At 55.5% G+C, this 23,729-nt stretch overlaps 1 protein-coding gene across 10 annotated transcripts in view; it reads right to left on the reverse strand.

Annotated features, from left to right (window-relative positions):
* Positions 1-14,828, reverse strand: part of COL16A1 (collagen type XVI alpha 1 chain) — a 50,430-nt gene extending 35,602 nt beyond the window's left edge. For 4 of the 10 annotated variants that reach the window (XM_036885186.2, XM_057499927.1, XM_036885183.2 and 1 more), the window contains exons 1-24: positions 14,639-14,814; positions 12,982-13,088; positions 10,935-11,009; positions 10,709-10,826; positions 9,525-9,648; positions 8,971-9,237; positions 8,285-8,365; positions 7,994-8,119; positions 7,181-7,234; positions 6,870-6,896; positions 6,297-6,332; positions 5,267-5,293; positions 3,846-3,908; positions 3,550-3,591; positions 3,380-3,424; positions 3,245-3,280; positions 2,801-2,863; positions 2,381-2,425; positions 2,200-2,295; positions 1,984-2,022; positions 1,325-1,369; positions 1,122-1,157; positions 529-639; positions 96-131 (exon numbers count right to left, since the gene is read on the reverse strand). In XM_036885186.2, coding sequence (XP_036741081.2) covers positions 96-131; positions 529-639; positions 1,122-1,157; positions 1,325-1,369; positions 1,984-2,022; positions 2,200-2,295; positions 2,381-2,425; positions 2,801-2,863; positions 3,245-3,280; positions 3,380-3,424; positions 3,550-3,591; positions 3,846-3,908; positions 5,267-5,293; positions 6,297-6,332; positions 6,870-6,896; positions 7,181-7,234; positions 7,994-8,119; positions 8,285-8,365; positions 8,971-9,237; positions 9,525-9,648; positions 10,709-10,826; positions 10,935-11,009; positions 12,982-13,054 — 1,665 coding nt within the window. In that variant the 5' untranslated portion in view covers positions 13,055-13,088; positions 14,639-14,814. Of the gene's footprint in view, positions 1-95; positions 132-528; positions 640-1,121; positions 1,158-1,324; positions 1,370-1,983; positions 2,023-2,199; positions 2,296-2,380; positions 2,426-2,800; positions 2,864-3,244; positions 3,281-3,379; positions 3,425-3,549; positions 3,592-3,845; positions 3,909-5,266; positions 5,294-6,296; positions 6,333-6,869; positions 6,897-7,180; positions 7,235-7,993; positions 8,120-8,284; positions 8,366-8,970; positions 9,238-9,524; positions 9,649-10,708; positions 10,827-10,934; positions 11,010-12,981; positions 13,089-14,638 lie in introns of all 10 variants that reach the window. The other 6 variants (XM_057499928.1, XM_057499929.1, XM_036885185.2 and 3 more) reach the window with 5 other exon arrangements.
* Positions 14,829-23,729: the final 8,901 nt, after the last annotated feature.

Genomic DNA, 23,729 nt, shown 5'->3' on the forward strand with positions numbered 1-23,729 from the left:
GGTCAGCACCCCAGAGCCAGGGTTCATCAACCTACATAAAGATGGAGGAAATCAGGCCAGGCTAAGCTACCCCACTGGAAAATTCCTTCACATACCCGATCACCTTTTCGTCCAGCAGCTCCCAGGCCCTCCTGAAAGAAAGTGTCTATGAGGGAGTGAGGTGGGGGATCAGGCGGGACCCTAGCCCAGCCCTGCCATCTCCTTCCCTAGACCCCAGCCAATACCTAATTCCAAGCTGAGGGTACAGCTCACTAGAAGGGCTGGCTCCGCCCCAGCTTGGCCAAAAGGCATCTTAGAGCTTCCTCAAGAGCCCAGGGAGGTTGCCATGGAGACCTGGGGTGGTCTCTTAGCCCAGCCCTAAACTCTATGATTCAGTCTCCGCACCCACTGAACTAAGAGCCTAGACCCTCTGCCCACAGTCTCTCTCTATGGCCATGAGGAGCACCCAGTTCCTCTGCCCAAGTCCCCTCCATGATCATACTCCCAGGATTCTTGTGGGGTCCCTCAGTGACCACCCAGGGCACTCACCCTGGCTGGTGCAAGTTCCCCTGGTTCCCCCTTGGGCCCTGGCTTTCCAGGGAGGCCTACAAAGTTCTGAAGCCCTTCAGGCAGCATCGGGCACACTTCACAGGGGTCACCCTAGCAGAGAGGAGAGACCATGAGTGGACAAGGTGGGGCTGAGACCCTGGGGAAGACAAGGAGTGCTGGACACTGAAGGGACCGGTGCCCTACCCGCCACCATCAAAGAGGACAGCAGGAGAGCTGGAGGCGCTTTCTGTTCAATCAACTCATTCATTCAACTTAGGACTCTTGGCCATCACAAACCATAAGAAGTCACTGCATCCATTCACAGATGTGGAAACTTGGGCCAAGAGAGAAGCTAATGGACTTGCCACGTACATAAATCATGTGAGTGGCCAAGGCGGGACTTGAGCCCAGCTGACTAGGTCCCAAGCTAGGCTGTTTATTTAGTAATCTCACATGCACACCATAGGAATGAAGAAGGGACAGGGGTCCCCGGAGGAGGCCCAGCATCCCTGGGCACAGAGCCCTTGATACTCAGTGTCCCCTTCAGAGAGGGGCTCCCACTCCCACCCCAACCTGGAACGGTTGGGACTCACTTTCTCTCCCTTCAGTCCTGGCACCCCCGGCTTCCCCTGTTGGAGAAGAAGCAGGTGGGTGTTAGTGCCAGGGCAGAGGGACTGGTGTACTGGGGAGACCTGAGGACCTAGCGCCCCTCCCTCTGGAGGCCTTGGGAGAGCCGACCTGGGCACGGTGGGGAGCAGCTCCCCACCCCCCTACCGACCAGACTGGGGTCACTCACAGGTTTCCCTCCAGGACCTTCCTTTCCTGGCACCCCGGAGCTGCCCTGTGGTCAGAAGAAGGGTTAAGAAGGAGGCTCCTGGCTGGGACTGGCTAATTCACCCCTTCCGCATCCAGTCCTCTCCCTGGATGGCAGGACCATCTCTGCCAAATCTCCCATCTCCTCTTGGTCTGTTTGGTCAGCAGACACTCCCTTCCTGATACCCATCCTTCTCCATGTCTAAACCCGAGTCCTTCTGGTTGAACAGGAAGGGAGCATGTGAGGCATCTGTGCACACTTTCCCCAGTGTGGCAGATTGGGAGGAATCTGGGTGACCCCAGAGGAACCACAGCAGATAGACAGACAGACAGGTTTTCAGGGCTTCCTGCTCATCAAGGCACCAGGCCCTAACATGAGCTTCAGCCATCCAGTCAAGTATACTCTGGTCATTCCTAGACTTGGGCCTGCCTGGAACCCAGGCCAAGGCTCCCACATCAGCAAGCACTGGGCTGGAAATACTCCCCACCAAAGGGCCTGGCTGAGCCAAGCCCAGACTCCTCCTCTGAAGGCCTGGCCCCTTCCCCTGCACTGCCGCTGCTCCGGCTGCCCCCAGCTCCGTCTCCTCTCTTCCCACCAAGCAGGGAGCTCCCCGCTGTGCCCACAGTCCTGTCTGTGCTTACCTTGTCTCCCTTAGGTCCTGGTGGGCCACCCGGGTCCCCCTGAGGGCAGAAAGAGGATCAGGTAGAGGCTTCCCGAGGCCTCAAATTATAGTGAGATATACTCTAACCCCTTCCCCCAACCAGGACATCTGGGACTGAGCCTTATCTCCCCACCCCTGGCCAGGCAGGAGAAGGGTACGCTGAAGAAAGGATGGCAGGAAGGACAAGGGTACTCACCGGGGTCCCAGGAAGTCCTGTCCCAGGGGGCCCAGGGAGGCCAGGGGGCCCAGGCTCTCCTGCCAGCCCCTCAGGCCCGACAAAGCCAGGGTCTCCCTGGCACAGACGTAAGGCAATCATGAGAGAGCTGTCACCTCAGCCCCACAACCCACTCCCCACCCCACAGACCCCCACAACTCACCTTCTGCCCTTTGGGCCCCATGACGCAGATCTCACCTGGCCGGCCCTGTGGGCGGGTGGGAGGATGTAAGAACACCCCAAGGCCAGGTACCCCTGAGGCAGCAGCCCACTGCTGGGACCAGTCCATACCCACCTACCCAAGCTCACCACCCCTCCCCAAAGCCAGACTCCAACCCAGCACCCGAAGGTCATCAAATGTCAACCTCAGGGCACTAGAGGTCAGGGCATCTTAGGCTGGGAGTAGGAAGCCTGGACTCAGGCCCTTTTACACCCCCTCCTCGCTATGCCTGCTGAGGCACAGCCCTCCCCGCCCTGGGCCTCTGTTCTGTCTGAGCAAAGGATGCAGTTTGGATTCCAGCCTTTCAAGATCACATGCTGAGGGAAGTGGGGGTGTGGTAGGGACGGGTCCCAAGCACCATACATCTCGGCCTGGCTTTCCCGGCGAGCCCTTGATGCCTCCATCTCCCTTCTCGCCTTTCTGGCCCTAGGGAAGCAAGAGGCAAAGTGAGGAAGGTTAGGGACAGGGGTTGGAGGGACCGGGGCAGCTCCATCTCGGGGAGACACAGCTGTCTTCTAGACCCCTGGCCTCTGTCTCTCTTGAGATGGAAGGGCTTCAGTCACTATGGGAGGGTAGACCAGGAGGAACTTCCAACCCAGCCAGCCACTCGCTCAGGGAGTCTGTGCCATTTCCCTCTAGGTTTGGTGGGAATGTGGACGAGGCAGGATGCTTGGGGGGATGGAAGGTGCTGGCGGCTCTGTGCCCAATGACCCCATTCTCTTAGGAGACTTCAGATACCTCCCTCCTCGTGAGTGCAGGGCCCACAGACCTCCCTGGTACCCGCCCTTCCAAATCCAGGCCCCTTACCTTCTGGCCTGTGGAGCCTGGGGGTCCTGAGGGTCCCTGAGGTAAGAAGGGAACCCAGAAGGAGGGATGAGGACAGGAGAGTGAGACCGGGCCGGGACCCCCCTGCCCCTGCCCTATCCCTGGTCCCACACTCACCAATGCTCCTGACTCCCCCTTCTCTCCCTTCAGGCCTTCTGCACACTGGACAAGAAGACAAGGTGTTGAGAGGGGCCCAGGGCTACGCCATGGGCTGCCAAGGGTACAGGCCATTACCCTGGGGCTGACCCCACATTGGCCCTGAAGTAAGACTCGCCTCCAGGTCTTACCTGAAGTGGGGCATCTGGGGAGATTCGGACACAGTCACTGCCCTGCGAGGAGGGAACAAGGGATCAGGGTGGGGCCCTCTTTTGAGGACAGGCCCAGGAATCCCAGTCTCAGTTGCTCTGAGAAAATAGAGGTTTCCATACGTACACTAACCCCTAGAAAGACCCTGGTGGTCAACCCCCAGTGGGGCCAGGCTGTAGGTTTCTGGCTGAAATGATGGTATAGTGGCTCATATCCCAGCCCACCCCCAGGGCACAGCTGGGAAAGGTCCTGCAGCGGGCATGGCTGGGGCACTTACCCGGGCTCCCTTCTCTCCCTTGGGGCCAGACAGGCCAGGCAGGCCCTGTTCCCCTTTCCCTCCCTGTGGAGGAGACCAAAGAGGGAGCTGGGACCACGGAGGGCACATGGGAACCTGGAGGAAGCTCTCCCCGATCTGGTCTCCACCCTCCACCACACATGGGTGCGCAGATGAGCACTGCCCTGCCCCAAGCCCCCACCACTCCGGCAGCATATGGATTCCATGCACCTCACCCACATGCCCCTCCTACCCCAAAAGGCTATATGTTTTTTACTGGAAAAAAGTTGATATACAATAGTATATTGGTTTCAGTGTACAACATAGTGACTCGATAGTGCAGATTGTTGCCTCGGTAAGTGAAGTTACCCCATTACCATACTAAGATATTACAGTATTATTGGTTATATCCTACACGTCGTACTTCTATTTCTATGGCTAATATATCTTATAATTTACAGTGTGCACCTCCTTATCCCCTCCACCTATTCCACCCATCCCCCCACCCTCCCCAAAAGGCTATATTTCACCAATCTGTAGTCTCACCCACAGGGAACTTCCCTCACACCAACACAAGCACGCTACCTCACACGCTGCGTACCCAGGGACACATGGACACATGTGCATGGGCACATTTGTGGAGTGGCAGAAACCCATGATGGTGAGTGTCAGGCTATCTGAGTTCAAATCCTCCCCCCACCACTTACTGGCCTGTGACTCAGGACAAGTCATATGACCTCTCTGAGCCTCAGTTTCTTCATCACTGAAATGGGATTCCTGTCCGCAGCTACCTCAAGGGGTTGTGGTAAGGAAGAACTGGGGTGTGCCGGGTGAAGTGCCCAGCACAGGGCGCTCAGTCAGCGCTAACATGAAGGTGGGCCCAAGAATAAAACTGTCTCCACCGGCACAAGCCCACCACCTCACCTGTGCACCTGTGCCGCCGACCCCATCCGCATCCCGGCAGGCCCACGGGTACGTGGGCGAGCTCCCCGCGCTACAGCGGGCTACACACGTGCAAAGCTGCATCCCAGAGAGGTGTGCAACCACTCCCACACACAATCACTCCAACACACCCAGTAACACACCTGGGCACAGTGGGGCCTCAGTTTTCATGAAGCAAAATGATAGTGCCTACCCCTCAGGAAGCTGGAGGGAGTGGAGGAAGGTAAGAGATGTGTACATGTGTGGTCCCGGGCCTGATGCACAGCAGGGCCTTAGGAAAGGGCAGTTCTTAGCATCCTTATGCACACACCCACCCCTACTCCCTCCAAGACACACACACCCCTAATCACCCTCCCCACACTCATACAAGCTCCAGGAACACACAGCCATGATATAAACACACAGCCGTGGGTCACATGCTGTGGGATGGGCTGGGCCCACCAAAGAGGACAGGAGTGTCCTGTTCTTCACTTGGGGCTCACCTTGAGGCCAGGGGGACCAATTGTGACCTGGGGGAACAGAGAAGAGAGCATTATACCTCAGGGAGGGAGAGTAAACTGGGGCACAGAGAGGGCAAGTGATTTAGCCAGGGTCACACAGCATGGTGACAGGACCAACAGCCTGAATTCCAGCGCCTGCTCTGCCTCACAATCCAACCAGCCTGCTTTGCACCCTCATGCTGCCAGACTTGTGGAGGGGTCTGACCTGCCTTCTGAAACCCGCCTGGTTTTGGATAGCTCCACCCCCCAGTTGTTAGGATTCCTGATCACTCGGTTGCCATGGTAACCCCTGCACATCTGGGGACCATCAGCCTTACCAGATTTGGTAGGGGGCTGGATAGGAAAAGGGGCAGGCAGCTGAGGGGTATTTTCCAATGTTCCCCAAGACCAGGGGTTTGGCGCTGAGGGGACTCAGGGTTGTACTCTTTGTGGACCAATGTGGAATGTCAAGTCAGAATGTCAGGCCGTGGGGACGTGGTACTGCTGTTGCCCACAGGAGAAGCTCAGTTGGGTCCCGGCTGGGCTTGCACTGAGCTCCTGTTCTTTGTATCTTCTGGACCCCCGGAGGGAGGGCTGGGCCAGGGGCAGCTAGGGACACATAGGAGGTGAGGTTCTGAGCCAACAAGTGCCTTGGGGGCTGGCCAGCCCTTTCCCTTCTCTAGGGACCCAAGATAATTCGGGAAGCCTCCCCGTAGAGCAAGCCTGAGTCCCTGTGGGTGAAAAGCTGGGATCAGCCACCAAGGTTCTGGGCCTGCCAGCCACCACTCTGCCCCCATTCCACCCTGGACCCTAATACATCGCCCAGATCACAGGGCATGAGGCTTCCTTCCACACAGCCCTGGCTTGGCAGGGATGCAGGTGGGGGTCAAGCCCAGCTCTGGCGGATGGACAGGAAGGGAGTGTGAAAGTGCACAAAGACCCCCTTTGTCCTTACTCAGGAAGCTGCCAGGCCAGCTTCCAGCCCACTCCCAGCCCCCGCCCGCCTCACCCTGCACACCCTCGATCCACTCACATTGCTCTCCTGGGCACCATGGACACAGGGTGGGCACTGAAAGGGAAGGACGGGCCGGCAGGTCAGTTCTGTTGGCCCAGGACCAGGCCCCTCCACCCCATATATATACCAAGCACACAGATGTCCTGGGTAGATTCTGAAGGAGCAGGAAGGAATCCTATCAAACAAGCCCATCAACCCAGAGCCAAGCCATTTATCCGATGAGGAAACTAAAGCCCAGAGAGGACAGCAATGGGCTCTGGGTCACACAGCATGTAGTAGCAGAAGGAGGCCCAGAATCTGGGGTCCCATGGCCAAGGCCTGGGCCTTCCCATTGGTGCCCGTGACCATTTGCTGCCAAAGTGGTGGGAGTGTCCAAGGCTAACACCACCCCCAACCTCCCCCCTTCCCCACCAGCCAAGGAGAGGCAGCAGACAGATAGGGCCCAATGTCAGTTCCCCAGGAATGCTGGGAGCTGTGTCATCATCCTACATCCCACACCCTCAAGGCTTCAGGGCCCCAAAGCCTTGAGCAAAGGGTTTATGCTGGCACCTCCTCAACCAAGCTCTTTCCACCACTCGACAGGAGGCTCACCTCATTGGCTGCTGTCTTCTGACGGGCCTGGGAAGACAGAGGGCATGGGGATGGGCAGGGGACAGAGGGGATGATGCACTGCTCCCAGCTCCCTTCCCCAAGAACCACCAGGAATGGGTGCCCCAGCTAGTGCCTGGTGCTATGCCTGTCCCCCCACTCATCCTTCCTTCTCAGAGCTGCCCCCTACACAGCCTAAGCTCTGTCCAGGTGAGATGAGAGTGAGGGTAGACTGTCTTATTCAAGGGGTTCACAGAGGGCATAGAGAGCAGCAGAGGGTGCTGTGGGCTTCTCCCACCCACCACCATCTCTACCTTCGTTACCCTTTCTTCCTTCTGGCTGATTCTTCCCGTCATCTGGGCATCCACCTGGGCACACAGAACAAAGGGGAGCTCTTGAGGAGGGGGCAGTTCTGCAGCTCCACTGGAAAGGGGCACCCAGGCAGGGGCCTGGACCCTAGGTGCCCCATCAGCCTGACAGTTGACACCTCCCAGAACATCAAGAGCTCAGGCCCTTGGCACCCCCATAAGCCCCGTCCTTTTCCCCCCACTCACGTGATGTCAGAGAAAACAAGACTATGAATCAATGGGATCCTGTGTTCCTGCAGCCAAAGGTTAGGCACGATGCCCAGTGGGCAGGGAGGCTGCCCAACCAGGGGTGGGGATCAGGGAGGAACTGGGCTTCCCTGGCACCCTAAAGAACCTGAGAGTGGGCAGGGCATCTGGCCATGGTGCTGGGCATAGCACTGGCGTGGCACTGGCCAGGGCTGGAACCAGGACAGCAAGCAAGCTCCGAGGGAAGCAGTGAGGGCTGGCCTCTGACCCCAGATACCCCTGTCCTGGTGAAACTGCCTTTGGGTGCAGGCCTGGTCTTGCCCCCAGCAGAAGGGGCTGGGGTGGCAGCAGTGAGCATCTGGGGAGTACCAGAATGCAACAGGCAGGCAGGCACAGGTCACCTGGTGGGCTGTCTGCCTCCCTGCCTCCTACAGGACTGGTGCCAAGTAGGTAGGCTGCCAGGCTCTCCCTACCCAGGCACAACTGACCCTGTGGCAGACCTTGGCCAGCTGCGGGAGAGGTGATCTCACTCATGCCTACCTGTGCCCGTGTCTGCCTGCCCTGCCCACTCACCTTGCTGTTTTGAGGCTCCTCCAGGCAGAAGCAGTGGGTATAGACTTTGCCTTCTGTCTGTGGATTGATCTCGATGAGCTCATTGCTCTGGGTGTCCCGGCGGGCCTTGGAGGTCTCTTGGGGACACTGCCCAGCATGGGGGAAGGGCTGGAGTCAGTATAGAAGACAGACTCCCCTCATCCCCTCATGCCTAAGGTCTCTAGGCATCCCCTTCCAGCCCCCCCATCTTCAGTACACTGTGCCCTGGGCAACACCCCAAAACCCTCGCCATGGTGGGGTTGGGCCACTCACCCCTGCCGGTAAAATCTCACAGCAGCCCTCCTCCAGCACGAGCTCTGGGTCACAGTAGATGTGTGCCTGCTGGAGGTCAAACTGCAGGGGACACACAAGTCAGTTTCATCTCATTTTATCAGATAGTTCTATGACCTGGCCTCCAGGGAGGCATAGACACGGCTCTGCCCAAGATTCACCCTCAGAGTGTTTCCAGTCTGTCCTGGGACACCATCAAGAATACAGCTGTCACCAAAAGCAAAACTAAACTACACGTGGGGGAAAGAGGGAGAGTGGGGAGAAATATTTCACTTTGGCCCAGGGGAACAAGGGTGGAGAAGGTTCCAGTCGAGCTGGGCCTTTATTCCACAGATGGGCATGTGCGGAAAAGCGTTCCAGGTGGCAGGCAGCAGCACAGGCAAGGGCAGAGGAGTGGAAGCACTAGGTGAGGTGGACAACTAGGCTGCACCTGACCAGAGCAGAGCTGCCTGGAGATGTAAAGGAAGACGAGACTGTAGACGTTTATAGGGATCAGACCATGAAAGGCCTTGAATGCCAGGTAAACATGTCCGGGCTACATCTGGAGGATGATTAGGAACCACGAGAGGATTCTGAGCAAGGGAAGGACCTGGTCAGATCCAGATTCCGGGGAGCTTTCAGGGTCCCAGAAGGTAGGAGCTGAGGCCACAGCCCAACCTAGCACCCACCGAGACGGGTTTGCCCTGCTCAGCATCCAAGCCCAGGAAGACGTGGCCCACAGGCCGCATGGGTCGCCGGGGCCCCAGGGGCTGGGAAGAAGCCGAGGTGCAGTCCATGTGCACAGAGGCCACACGTTCAGCCACACTCAACACCAGCTTGTGCCAACGCAGGTCAAAGAGCTGGGGCACCAGGAAGATGCAGGACACAAAGTCACCATCTTGGCCCCGGGCCCGGAACTCCAGGCTCTGATCTTGGCTATTGACTTCCAGGGAGATCTGTGTGGAGTTGGGAAAGGAGCAGAATAGAAAATTAGAGCTCTAGAGCCACAGCATGGCAAAGTTAAGCACTTTCAAGGTCACTTCACAGGAGGGGAAATTGAGACAAGGCAAGGGAAGAAAGTTGGCTGGTGTCACAGAGCGGTATTCCTGGGAGAGTGGGATACATGCAGGTGGGGTGGGCACCGGACGGAACAAGCAGTCACACACAGGGACAGAAGCTGGGCTGGACTGGCACTGCTCGATGGCCCAGGAGCAATGGGGTTGGAAGAGGGGGCCAGGCTCACCTGTGGATACCCATCTCCATCAGTCACTTGAAACAAGTACCACGTGTTCTGGCGGGTGTGTTTCTTCAGCAATAGTGTGAGCACCAGAGCAAATTCATTGGGGAGGCCCTGAGGGAACACCCGCCTGTGGGTGGAGCAGAGAGGGCACCCTGAGACTCAGGTGAGAGCCCCGTGCTGTCCACCCTGAGCCCTCAGGACTGCTGAGCCCACACCAGACAGCCGCCGGCCCATGCCTCCACACTGACACACACACACACACACACACACACACACACACACACACACACACACACACATCCATTCATTCCACAGCCATGTACTGAGTGCCTACCATGTGCCAGGTGTGGGTCTGGCTACTGGGGCTAACAGTGGTGAAAACACAGCAAAGGTGCTTGCCCCCATGAGCCTTCAAGACTGAGGGGGGTGGACTGGGAAGTAAAACCCTAAACAAAGAATCCTCAGAATGCCTAGTTCGCTATTTCATTACAATTGTGGTAAATGCTTTGAAGGAATCCAGGATGCCCTGGAATTCAGAATAACCAGGACTGGAGTAGGAGGAGAGATGCTGAAAAAAGATTAAAAGAGTTCAGCATGACAGGAGCAACAGGAAAGAGGAGCATTTGGGGAGGTAAGCTGAAGACGGAAGCGGAGGCCACACCTGCCAGGTACTTGTGGGAGTTTGGATTTCACACATGTGGGTGCATGTGCACATGTGCACGCACATGCACACACACACACAACTCTTGTCAAGTTCCCACCCCCACCCTGGGGTCTTCACAGTGCCCAAAAGCTATAGGCCTGGGGAGGAGCAAGTCTGCATTCCCCACTCTGGACCTTCAGCCAGACCCTGCCTTGGGGCTGCCTTCGCCCTTGCCTTCCTGTCCTGGCTGCCCTGGGAGCCAGGAGGATCTCCAGTGTGCAGATGGGAAGCCTAAGGCCCAGGGACTGAGGCCCGGCCCAAGGCCACTGCGAGCCAGAAGAGGGAGGGACAGAGGGTGAGCCTGCCAGGTACCTCCTCTCTGTTCACACTGTAAGCCCCCAAAGTGGAGACCGGGCCAACTCCCGGCAAGGGGTGGGATAAAATGACCTACAGGTACCCTTGGGCTTAGGCCCCACCTCCAGACTGGCTGGGGACTGTGGCTGAGGCAAGTGTGGATCCCCAGTGGTCACCCTCAGGCCTTTACCGTGTGGGCTGGCTGAGTGGGGCTGCCCCCAGTCTCAGGATGAGAGGCCCCTTGGGGTTGCGGATCTTCTTGATGGCAGATGTCTTCATAAGGCTGAGTCGGTGGATGAGATTGAAGCCTTTGGGGGTGACATCAGATGAAGAGCTCAGTTGGGCAGGTGAGGAGGGGCACAGTCACCCCAGGAAGACGGTGGTAGGGGGAATAGCAGGATGAGATGGGCACTCACCAGTCACGTTGGTTGATAAGTGGCTTCTGTGTTCCAACTTGAGTCCTTCTTGCTGTGAAGGTGGGCATTGCTCACCTAGAAAAGAGTTGGCAGTGGGGCACTGAGTGGCTCCAGCCGAGGGAGCTGCACAGCCAGGCACTCAGGGATCCTGGGGAGGAGCGAGTCTGCATTCCCCACTCTGGACCTTCAGCCAGACCCTGCCTTGGGGCTGCCTTCGCCCTTGCCTTCCTGTCCTGGCTGCCCTGGGAGCCAGGAGGATCTCCTGTGTGCAGATGGGAAGCCTAAAGCCCAGGGACTGAGGCCCGGCCCAAGGCCGCTGAGTTCACAGCAGAGCAGGACCAGAGTTCCTAGAACCCAGATCCTCAAGACCCCGAGGCAAGGGCCATGCCAGCAAGAGAGAAAAAGGGAAAAAACTGGGTAGCCCTAGAGCTCAGATGGGGTGGGGAGCTGTGTATACATGTGCTCCCTCCACGATATACACCTAAGTGGGGGCAGAGGAGCACATCAGGCATAAGGAAATGTCAGGTTCACGCACATTTATATTATATACAAGTGCATGTGCATGTCTGCACATGTGTGGGTTATGGATGCCCATGCCACCAGGGTTGCCTTGTGAGGCTGGTACACGTGTTCTCAGCAAGTGATGTTCCCCTTCCCACATCCAGGCAAAGAGCCCAGTCACAAGTCAGAGCTAACAGAATGACTTTTCAACTCGTTAACCACCTTAAGAAACAGTGAGAAGAGACTGAGGGCCTGAGGGGACCACAAGCTCAAGGAAACCACCACAACCCTGGGGCTTCAGACAGGTTAGATTAAGGGGGTAAAGGCTTATGGAGAAGGGGAGGGCTTAATTCAGGTCTCTAAAACCTTGAAGGGACAGGTGGGCAGTCACAGGCCTGCCTCCTCCTGGGGCTGATAGAGCAGAAGTGTAGGAAGAGGTGCTACAAGAGGAGAGACAGAGGCTAGCCGCAAAAAGGCCTTCCCATCAATGCAGACGGGGTAGCTGGGACAAGACAGTGACTACAGCTCCTACAAGCTGGGCACTGGACTCCCTGGCTGCCTAACTGGAAGAAGGAATCCTGGATCTCTAGGCCCAGTGAACCCACTGGAGTCTCCCTCCCCCAGGTCTGGCCAGAAAGACTATCACTGTCTTCAGCATCGGCTGCAGCAATGGGTGACTCACCCCTTGGCGATGGACCCGGATTCCTTACAGATGTTGAAATTCTCTGCCCCAACCCCCAGGGGACCCGGTAAGGGAGAGAGCAAGGCACACACACACACATGCAGAAACGCATATGTACACACACACCACAGGCAGTCACATGAATCCCCAGTGCACATCCCTCTCACATCTGCACCTTGGTATTTCAGCTTCCTTCAGCTAGATTTGGGTTCTAGGAGTTCTACTTCTGCTCAACTGGGCGGCTAAGCTGCTGAGCCCAGAGGGCACCCAGCAGGGCAGGGCAAGTTGCCCGGTCAACTTCCTCTGGCTTTGGGCCCTGGAAAGCTGCACCCTCTGTCCCATCCAGCGTCTGGGCCTTGAGGCAGGCCCTTTATCCAGGATCCAGGGCCAGCCGGGGAGGAGGAGGAGCACGTGGGCCAGAGGATGGATTCCGTACCATGAAAAGGACTGGAGAGGCCTGGGCCTCTTTCAGACTGCGTCTCCTTCTGCAGAGAGAGCTTACCACCTGCTCCTCCCCACTGCACCAGCCCTACCAGCACTTGGCATGCAGGACAGGTTTATGTATTAGGGGTAGGGGCTGTTTTCTCACACACACAGACACAGGAATATGTACAGAAGCACACAGAGACTCTGAGATGCAAACAGTGAGGCTCAAAGACACACGAACTCGCAGGCGCAAGCACGCACACTCTAGCTCGCCTTGCATAGGCTCAGGTGGGCAAACACCTCAGGCCACCCTGAGCCCAGTCCCAGACTCTCCTATAAATGCCTGTATGACACAGGCACACAGTGATATATATGCATAGGCACCCCAGGGAGTCAGTCACAGGCTTATGTTACCCCGATCTTCATGTGTCATCTCACCTGTATCTGCCCCATGACTGCAGATGACCCAGAGACTGAGCAGCCACAAGCCAGGAGCCCAAGATGCCCACATCCTTGTCCAGAGAAGACGGCAACAGCCGCAGCACCTGAAAACCATCGAGACCGGGAAGGTAGATTCCTGAGCTGACACAGCACAGTTCCACACACGGACAAGCAGAAGCCAGCCCATGGGGACCAGGCAGTGGTTCTGGGGTGGCAGGAGTTCTGGCCAGGCATCAGTCCCACTCACAGGCCCAACCACATGCCTTGGGTTAGGATTTGGGCCAGGGTGATATTCAAAATATTTAACCACTAGTATGGCACAGACACCAACAAGGCAGAGGAGAACGCTGGCTGGGGCATTGAAGCAGGATCCAGGTGGCCTCTGACTGTGCCAGTGGGTAGTTATTGGACTGAGGAGAGATCAGAGGGCCCTGGAAAGCCAGGTCAATTGGAATAGAGAGGAGACTTGAGGCAGAGCCTATTTACCAAGACACTTGGAAGTATTTCAATATTTTACCAGCTAGTCTGGTACCTGGTAGCTGCGCCTAGCTCAGCCAGGCAGCCCTGCCAGGCACCCACAAGGTCAGGGGCTAACGACTGGGCTGAGTCTCCTGGCAGGCATCACAGGGCTGTGTGTGGGCTAAGGAAGCTTCCCTCACCGGGATAGTGGGTGGGAGTGCAGGTCACCAGGCTCAGGACCTTGTTGCCAACCTCCCCTGCTGATGGATGCTCACCTTTTAGTTTTATTAAACCCTGATGGATGGGCCCAGATAAATCAATACAGGCTCAGCAAGCAGCCAACAGAGCCATATATCATCCAGCCTCCCCTGGGATGGGCAGCTCAAATGCACACACACACAGAGTCATGCATGTGTCAGCATGACACGCACAGATATACAGGCACATATATAGAGAGACTCATTCATGCCAGTGTGTGCATACAAACCTACCTGAACATAGTCATGCTCACAGAGAGACACATGTTCACTGTTACACCCAGACAGCAGTGGGCACACACACACGTGCACACAGCCATCCTATGGCTACCCCACTAGAAAGCCCTCCTGTCAGGAAGTTCTTATGCAAGTCTGACCTCATTCCCTCCAATTGTAATGGAATCATATTTCCCCCTCAGTCCTCCACCGGGAATGAGAGTAGGAAGGACCCCTCGCCTCAATATACTTGGCAGTAGGATACCCAATCCCTGTCCTCCTGGGGCAAAACTAGTCATCCCCCAATTCATTCCCCATCCTAGTGGTAGGTACGCCCCATCTCTCAGACTCTCCCCTGGCCTCCCCCTCCTGCCTGTCAATGAAAGGGCTGCCAACTGTGGGAGGCATGTGCATGCATGTGGAGGCGTGAACGCTGATGTGCTACATGTCCCCTTCCTGATCCTAGTCTCTGGCAGCCAGAGCAGGGGGCTACAGGGATGGAAGAAGAGAAGCTTCCAAAGTGATGATCCCACCCCAATACAAAGGCACAGATTTGAAGACAGGGAGAGTCAGAACTGGGATGAAGATTAGGTCTCATCCATTATAGAGAAGGAGACTGAGGTCTAGAGGGAATGCCACTTGCTCTAGGTCACACAGCAAGTCCGGGACAGAGGGGCTCTTCAGCCCAGAGCCCCAAGACCACCCGCTCCATCCCCACTTACCTTGGTTGGGGATCCCCAACCTCCCTGAGTAGTTCAGGCAGCCCACGGCAGCCAGCCACGGGGAGCAGGGCCCAGGTTCCTCAGGCCCACTGGGAAGCCCTTGGTCACTTCTGGCCAGCCGAGGGTCCCCAGCGTCCCAGGTCCTGAGCTCTGGGGCTGATTGCTGCCCCGAGAGCGCGCCTGCCGGGGACTGCCGGCCACTCCGGCGGGGAAGAGGGGGCGGATCCAGGGGGCTGGGGACTTGCCAGAGCCGCTAATGGAACACAGCTGGACCCGCCCGCCAGGCAGGAGGAGGGAGAGAGGGCCGGAGGGGGCTCCAGGGGCGGCAGAGGCGGTGGGACGCCCAGTCCCACTCGGGGCCTGGCGGGGCTCCCAGGCCCGCCCCTCCTACTTCCCCGCCAGGTGAGCTAAGCGAGGGCGGGAGGCAGGGCCCTGCGTGCCCAGAGCTGTCCTGCAAGGGGGCTCCGGCGACCGGCGGCTGCCGGCGTGTGAGGAGGGGAGTCCGGCCCTTTAAGAGCCAGGCCTGGACCTTGAAAAGCCTTCCCGTGCCACCCCTTTCTCCCTCCCTGGCTGGGCCTCCAGAAGGCTGGGGTGGGGGGATGGAGACCCTCCGCCCCAGGCCCCCTGCACCCGTGACGTGGCTACTGCCCAAGCCTTCTTGGTCAGCTTTTTCCAGTTCAGCAGCCTAAGATTCCCAGTTAGTCTACTCCTCTGGCTGAACTGGGGCGAGGGCCCCCCTCCAGGAGGGTGGCTCTAAATTAACCCCTTCTGCTCTGGCCTCATTCCCAGGGGAGTGGAACGCAGCGGGTCCCCTCATTCTCCCTTACCCCGCGAGGCTAGAAGAGCTCAAATCCCCGTCCTTGCCTCTTGTTTTGTGCCTTCAAACTTACTGTTTAACTATGACTCCATTTTCTCATCTGTATGATGGGATAATGATTACATATACCTCCCAGGGCTGTTGTGAGAAGGAAACGAGTTAAAGTCTATAGAAGTGTTTCCCACAGGGTCTGGCACAAAACAGCCAAATAAATATTCACTGTTATTCTAATTGTGGACAGGGCAGGAGGAAGGAGGGGTGAGGGAGTGAAGCTGGGATTCAAGCTTATTCTCCAGCAATGGAACAGGGTTGGTTGCTTTACAGTCAGGAAGGAAGCAAGAGGGATTGAGGTTGGGTGAGAGAGAGGACTTCCAAGGAGAAAGAAACAGGTACTGTATCCATTTCTGTCCAGAGGCAGGAGGATGATCAAGGTGACCCTCTCAAGGGCCTCCCCCAGAAGCAGCAAACAAATTTCTGGGTACCAAGGCTGAGCAACTGTGGAGAAATAAGTTCAAGAGGCCCAGGGGTGGTAGGAATGGGTATGGGGGAAGGGGGAGCAACTGGAGTGCCTTGATGGGGGACTTCCTGTAGAAGCAACAAGCTGGCAAGCTGGCGCCATAGCCCTGTGGCCCCTTCCAACCCTGGTGGGGGCAGGGCAGACCTGAGATTTCCCGCCTTCAGAGCCAGAGGCCTGAGTCAGCGGAAACCCCAACCATGGCCACGGAGGCGCCCTACTGTGGTCCCTGCACAGAGCCAGCCAGATGTGGCTACCACAGTGGTGGGGCCTGGGAAGTGCTGAGCTCAGCAGGCGGGAAGTGGAGGGGTGGAGCTATCTGGGCGCTCTGGACTGAGGAGTGGGTAGGCACAGGCCCAGTCTGCCCTTAAGGGTCTGCCCCATGGGAAATAACAGATAACACATATAGGTCAGGCTCTGAGCTAAGAAATTCACATGAGCGAACTCCTTTAATCCTCACAACCACCCTGGGAGGGAGAGCTCAATTCTCATCCCCATTTTACAGAAGGGAAACCTGGAGCATGGAAACAACACAACTCAGCTTGCTCAAGATCACATGATCAGTGGACGGTGGGGCAGGGACCAATGCCCAGCTAGCCTGGACTCACAGCACAAGTTCTTAGCCACTATGCCATCGTGGGCCCCTCCTACCCTTCCCCCATTCATACCCCAGACTCTCCCAGGCAGAAGGGAATGGCTGGACCCAGAGCAGCCAGAGCTGGATGGACCTGAGAAGGGGGAGTCCAGATACCTTCCCACAGCCCCCTAGGGTTCTCACAAGAACAGCCAAACCTGGGGTACACCCTGTGCCTAGAAACACTATCAGACACAGTATAGAAATGTGCCTATGCCCCTTCCTCCCTCTGATGCATATGTGCACATATCCAGAAACATGCAATCAGATATGCTCTCAGCATGTGTGCATAGATTCCACATGTATGTGTAGGTACTTATGTACACACATGCACATGATACTTGTCCATATAACACAGACACACATGTGTGAGCACAGATGAACCCACATAAGTATATACCCGGACATACTCAAACTCAAAAGATGCACAATTTTCAGAATGCATGCATATAGCACTGCAGGTACTTGGATATCCACAGAGAGACACATTAATGCATACAGAGACGTGTGTACATACAACAGAAACACATGTGTCCACAATCACTCATCTTTTCAAGAAACCTGGAGACCTATGGCACATACACACATGCACACAGACACAACTGGCTCCCACAGAAACCCCCATGCAGTCAGGCATATACTGAGCGCACACACTTACATGCATGTAGTGACACTGGCACATTCACATGCACTCAGCCCCAGGAAGCCCTGCACACCAGCAAGCAGGGTACCCTGTGGGGCTGGGCTCAGTGCCCTCACCCCAGATGGCATCACCACAAGGTAATCAATGCTGTTAATCACCACCAGCTGCCCTGGAGCCTGCCTGCCGCTGCCAGGAGGGGCTACCAAGGCCTCCAAGTATGCCCAGATGCCAGCAGTGCCCAAGGGCCCACCCTCTCCTCTGTCCCAGCTGGCCTTTGGGGAATTCCCATATGATGGAGGCAGCACCTGGGGCTGGGGCAACTGAAAAGCCAGGATAGGCCCAGGAGTCCCCACACAGTTGAGCAGAGGTGACCTGAACCCACACATGCACACAGGCACACCTGGGCCCTGGCATATGTGCACACATATGCACACACAGGCATATCACACATGGTCAAAAGAGACCTCTTGGTTATTCTCCACAGGTATGCTTCTCCCCATCTTCCTTATACTGATGAACATCACCATTCATTCAGACCTTCAGGCCAAAAATCTAGAAGTCATCCTTGGCAACTTCCTTCCCCCAACAGCCCATCCAATCCTGTCAATTCTAGCCCCAAAACACAGCCCACACCCACCCACTTCTCCCCACCCCTGCACGGAGCTACCACCTTCTTTCGCCTGGATAGGTGCAGGAGCCTCCCTTCCTATCCAGCAAGGCCTTTCCAAACTGTGTCTGATGGTTTCACTCCTGCTGCATCTTCCAGATCTCATTTCACCTGGAATAGAACTCCAAATCCTTCCCTCTGTCTTACCAGGTCCTTCATGACACGGCCTCTGCCTCCCCGTCCAGCTGCCTCACCCCAGAAGCTATGGCCCCATGGTTTTCTTTCTCAGTCTTGAATTCACCAAGTTGGTTTTTCCCTTGGGCTTTGGCCCCCAACTCCTTCCTCTACCTGGAAGGATTTACCCCGATCTTCTCTAGGCTGGCTCTTGGACAGGTCTCACCTTCTAAGTCACCTCCTCAGGGTGGCCTCCCCTGACCACCAGATCTAGAGGAGCCCCAAGTCACTCCAGATCACATGACTCTCTGTGACTCTCTGCGCAGCTCTGGAGCTTGAGTGTGGGCTGCCCTTTTCTACTAAAAAGCAAGAGGTCTCATGAGGGGCCTTGTCCCCTGGTACTGAGCCTGGCACCCCATAGGCACCCACCAGCGAGTCAGTGGACAAATACGCACAAGCCCTGTCTGAGCTCCCAGACACAGGAGGTATGACACACATGCACACACATGAATGTACATGTGTGCAAAAATGCACACACACACGTGCAGCTTCTGGGCACAGAGGAGAAACTGAGACCAGAGAACCAACATGTCTCCACTCCTCTGGCTTCTCGCGTGTCTCTGGCCTAATGACTCCTCACTGTCTCTCTCTGACTCTGGTTGTCTCTCCCACGGCCTCTGTCCTCTTCTCTTTGTGCGTGTGTCGAATCTCTGGTTCCCCAGCTGTCCCTCCTCCCTCTCGGGGACTTTAACCCCTTCTCTAGTTTGCCCTTGTCTCTGTTCTGAACTCTCCTGTTTCCCTCTATTTTTGGATCTGCTTCTCTAACTCCGAATCTCTTTCTCTTTGTGTCTGGTCTCTGTCTTCTTCTCACACTTCTGTATCTTTAAGGCCCTGTCCCTCTTTATCTCAAAGCTCCCCTGCTCTCTGCATCCCCTCACTCTGTCTCTGTCTCTGCCTGCCTGGTTCTGCCTATCTCTGTCTCTCTTTCTGGCTCTGTTTCTCTGACTCTCTGACTTGGCTCACTCTGTCTCTCATTCTCCCTCCCCTTCCCCTTGCCCTAAATCAGCCCTGCCACCACGTCTCCAAGGCTGTCCATGTCCCTGTGGCAGAGAGCCCCATCTTTCACCTCTGGTGGCAGCTTTAAAGTCCCAGTGGGTGGGCCTGCACACCACATCCTCTGCAGGGCCACGGTGAGCTCCACACTGACACATGGCCCTGGCAACATTTAGGTGCCCAAGCAGGGTGTCTCACTTCAGTCATTCGAGGCTCCAGGCACCTGCTTGGTGTGACTGCCCTGGAACCTCTGCAGAGTTGAGCCAGGACTCTGACAGGTGCTGTGGTGGATGTGGCTGTGGCCAGCCAGGTGGACTCTGGGTAAGGAAGGGCAAACACTCTGGGCATCCCGGGCCCAGCTTGGTTGCCTCCTGGGCTCTGCTAACCTGTTCTCAGGTCACCCATGGAGAAGTGACAGGACCGGAGTCCTGGATTCCAGTGCTATCTCTACCTACTGTGTGACTCTAGACCCTAGCCTCTCCACCATAGCACGAGGTAACCTGGTGGTGCGTCAGAGCACCTAAGAAGCACGTTGCCTGATTTCTCTTCCTCAGCAGTTCTCAACCAGAGCGATTCTGCTTGCAGGGGACATTTGGCAATTTTTAGTTGTCACAACCTTGGGGGGCCGGGGGGGCTACTGGCATCTGGGGGTAGAGGCCATGGATGCCACCACACTACTGTGCACAGGACCCCCCCACAACAAAGACTTATGGGGGCCAAAATGCCACCTGTGCCCAGCTGGAGAAACTCTGCTCTACCCCAAGAGGAAGATGCTGCCCCTCAGAATTCCCACACTCTCTGACCTCCTTTAAACACTGAGTCATATTCTGACCAGGGGTGGGGGCTGCCGGGGGACACCAGAGTCGGATCCTGGCTCTGCCTTTCAACACAGCAGCTAACATTTATTGAGCCCTGCTAAGGCGGTGGCCAGCACCACACATGGGAAACTCATTTTAGTCTCACAACATCCACAGGAGGCCCAGGCACCCTCTATACTCAGCATAGGAGGCAGACAGAGAGAAGTAACCAGTTCAAGGTCACATGGCTGGCAAGGATGGAGCTGGATTTGAACTGGTCATTTGGGACAGACCCATAGGGCAGAGTCCTCTCTGGAAAAGGGTCTGCACAGCAGGGGATAGGGCAAGTCCTTCTCCCTCTCCGAGCCTCCATTTTTTCATTTGTCAAATGGGATCTACTCCCTCATTTAACCTGGCAACAATTCTAGGAGGTAAGGCGCTGTTGTCATCTCTACTCAAAAGGCTAGAAAGGCAAGGATTCTAGATTTAAGTCTCCAGATCATAGGGCTGGGATGTGGTGGAGCAGAGATTTGAACTCGTTTCTGCCCAACCCTAGGGTCCACAATCTTAATTAGGTCACCCAATGGCTATAAAGCAGTAGAGCCGAAGTTCTCAAGCTTGGAGGACTTGCTAAACACAGATAGTCAGGCCCAACCCCAGAGTTTCTGAGCCAGTGGTTTGCTTTTCAAACAGGTTCCCAGGCAATGCTGATGCTGGTGGCCCAGGGACCACATCTGGAAACTCCTGCAGTAGAACTTGATGTTAGATCACTTGTATTTGGGTTCAGATCCTGGCTTTGGCTCCTGCTGGCTCTATAATGGCGTTATCACTTAACCTTTTCCTCTGAGAAGCAGACATAACAGTAGTATCTATCACTTAGGGTTTGCTGAAAGGATTAACGGAGATGAAGACGAAGGTAAAGGCCCTCTCATGGTGTTGGCACCCAGTGAATTGTCATAGATGCTCACCAGCATGTCAACCCCAACCCAGACATCCCCTCTTAACCCAGACAGACTGAAAGTCCCAGAGAGTAAAGGGATAAACCTTCCTCCTCTCCTGTCTACCAGCCCCCTCCCCAGGCCTGCACAGAGCAGGCAGAGATGACGTCTCAGAACAAGCGCAACAGTGGCAGTGGGATGTAGCCCTCACCTAACCAGGCATACCACGCAGCCTCTGTTCCATAGCACAGGGCCTCCTGGAGCAGAGGTGCGGGTAGAGCATGGGCCGCATTAAGGTCCCCCAGACTGACCTGGCTCCAGCCTTCTTCCAGGCCCTGCCCCACCCCCCAGTGATCCTTTTGGGGGCAAGATTTGGCCTCCCAAGACCCTGGTGGGATAGTTTGTACACCCTTACCCAAACATCCTTTTGGCTACCAACCATCTCAAGTCAGTCCTGCTGTGCTGTGTGACTATTAGCCAAACCCTAGGCCTCTCTGGATCTTAGTTTCTTTACCTAAAAATCAAACAAGAACTCAGCATAGTGGCTAAGGGTGGAGGCTTCAGCCCCAGAATAACTAGGCTCAAATCCCACCTCTACTATTTACTTACTAGCAAGAGGAGTCCCTAAATGCTTCCCTCCTCACCATACCTCCCCCAGGAGACGACTTGGCTTACCAGCCATGAAGGGGAGTTTGCACTTGGAAGCAGCTGGCAAATCACTGCACCTCTTGGAGTGAGCTTCACTTTCCTTATTGATAGAACAGAATTGTCCTCAGCTCATAAGGGTGCTGTGAGGGTTACCTGAGATGATACGTTTAAAGTGCTAAGCACGGGTCCTGGAACTTGCCAGATGCCAGCTATTCCATACATACTGAGAAAGTGTAACCCTCATCACCACAACACACACCATGTGCTGGGAGGCTTCCCTCCCTCCCTGGCGCGCGCACACACACACACACACACACACACACACACACACACACACACACACACACACACACACACACACACACACTTTTAGCTATGAGACTATGGTTTCTTTCTTTCCCAGTAGGCAGTAAGGAAGGCAATTTGGAACAGTCTCCCAGAAGGGGTAAATCTGATCGAAGCTTAGAAGAGGGAGGGGTGTAATCAATTATCAGCCATTGTTTTATCTGAGTGTCTTTGTGCCTTGCTAGACTGTAAGCCATATGAAAGAGCTGCTCTTGTTACCATTTTTATCCCCAGAGCCGATGACAGAGACTATGCGCTTTATAAATATTTCCTGCCTGAATGAAAGAGGGGGCCCAGCTCCTTCCAAAGACAAACCTCTCTTCATGGAGGGCAAGCCAAGGAGTCTCCTGGGTGAAGCATGGTGAGGAGGGGAACATTCAGGGACTCCCTGATTTTTCCTTTGCATGCAAAAGCTTCAGACAGTTGGACTCGTAAATTCTTGGAATCCTGGAATCTCTGGGTGGAGAGAAGTTTTGGCTGCTGCCCAGCCCCACCTCCTCCCAGTAGTGCCCAGAGATGGGCTGGGGAGCCCTGACAACCTAGCTAAAAAGGGAGGCTGAGGGAGTGGGCAGGAGAGGGGAAGGCAAAGTTCAGGGTGAAAACCCAACTTTTGCATGGAGGTGGAAAATAAAATCAAAGATCAGAGAGGGTTTGATCCTGGCTCTGCTAGTTCCTGGCTTTGTGCTCTTCAGCAAATTCTTCACCTCTCTGAGCCCTTAGTTTCTGTATCTGTAAAATGGGGTGATAATGGCAATACTTAACCACAGGAATTTCAGGGAGAATTAAATGAGACAATGCATGAACCTAAGCCAAGCCCATAGTAAACACTCAAAAATGTTCACTATTAACATTATTATTTCTGGGCAGGGCTAGTAATTCACCAGGGACTCTTGCCCTGTACCTCACACCCATGTTCACATCTGACAGTCCCCCCTACCTCCCCTCACTATTTACATAGCTGATTTCATGTAGCTTTGAGAGGTCAATGACATTTCTGACAGATAAAGGACAATTTTATTCCCCCAAAAGTGGCTTAAATAACAATATATAAAGAAATAAGACCAACTGGAATATCATCAGCTTTGACCATTCAGAAAGGGCCTGACACTGGTGTTTGGACGAAAAAGGACAGGTGGTGGGAAAGAGCCTAGAACTGGGGACCTGGATTCAAGACCAGGATCTGCCTTCATGCACTGGCTTGAGGAGGGTTTCTGCCTTTGGCAGCAAGAGAAAGCTAAATGTGGGGACTCTAGAGCCCCTTCCATTCCCCAAATATGAGGTTCTTAAACCTGTACAACCCAAACATGCACCCTCCTCAGAATGGCCAAACCTGTGCACAGCCCAGGATGCCAGTTCCCCCTTCCCGCCACTCAGAGCCAGGTTCTCCACTTCCATCCAAACGTCCCTGTGACTATGGCCCCCTACACCACCTTAGTTGAGCCCCTCAGAGGAGGGGAGCTCATCTGTTAATCTCCTCTGTACATCCAGAGGGGGAAAAACTAGGTGCCAAGGTGGTAACTAACTTGCTGAGCTGGGATTGAACCCAAGTGTGTGTAACTCCCCAGATGTCACTGCTGCTTTTTAAAAAGTAATTTTAATCATCAGGACCATCCCCTGTATCTATCATAATTCCCATTTTAGAGGTCAACGGGTGTCATTCTCAAATGAGCACTTTACACAGTAAGGAAACAAGCCCTAAGAAGTGCTTGCTAAGAGGCAGAGTTGGGATTTGAATTCGAGCTATTATAGCAGTCTGCTGTGCGATAGGCCCCTTCCCCTCGTTGGGACTCAGTTTCCTAATCTGTAGAATGGGGATGTTAGCTCCAGAAACTGTAAGATCCAAGTTGGGACTTTTTGCTGCTCTGAGCCCAAGTCCCCACCCAGAAGCCTAGAATAGCTCCGTGGGCCTGGGCGGGAGAGA

The sequence above is a fragment of the Manis pentadactyla genome, chromosome 4 (genome assembly GCF_030020395.1).
Source record: "Manis pentadactyla isolate mManPen7 chromosome 4, mManPen7.hap1, whole genome shotgun sequence".
NCBI lineage: Eukaryota > Metazoa > Chordata > Mammalia > Pholidota > Manidae > Manis > Manis pentadactyla.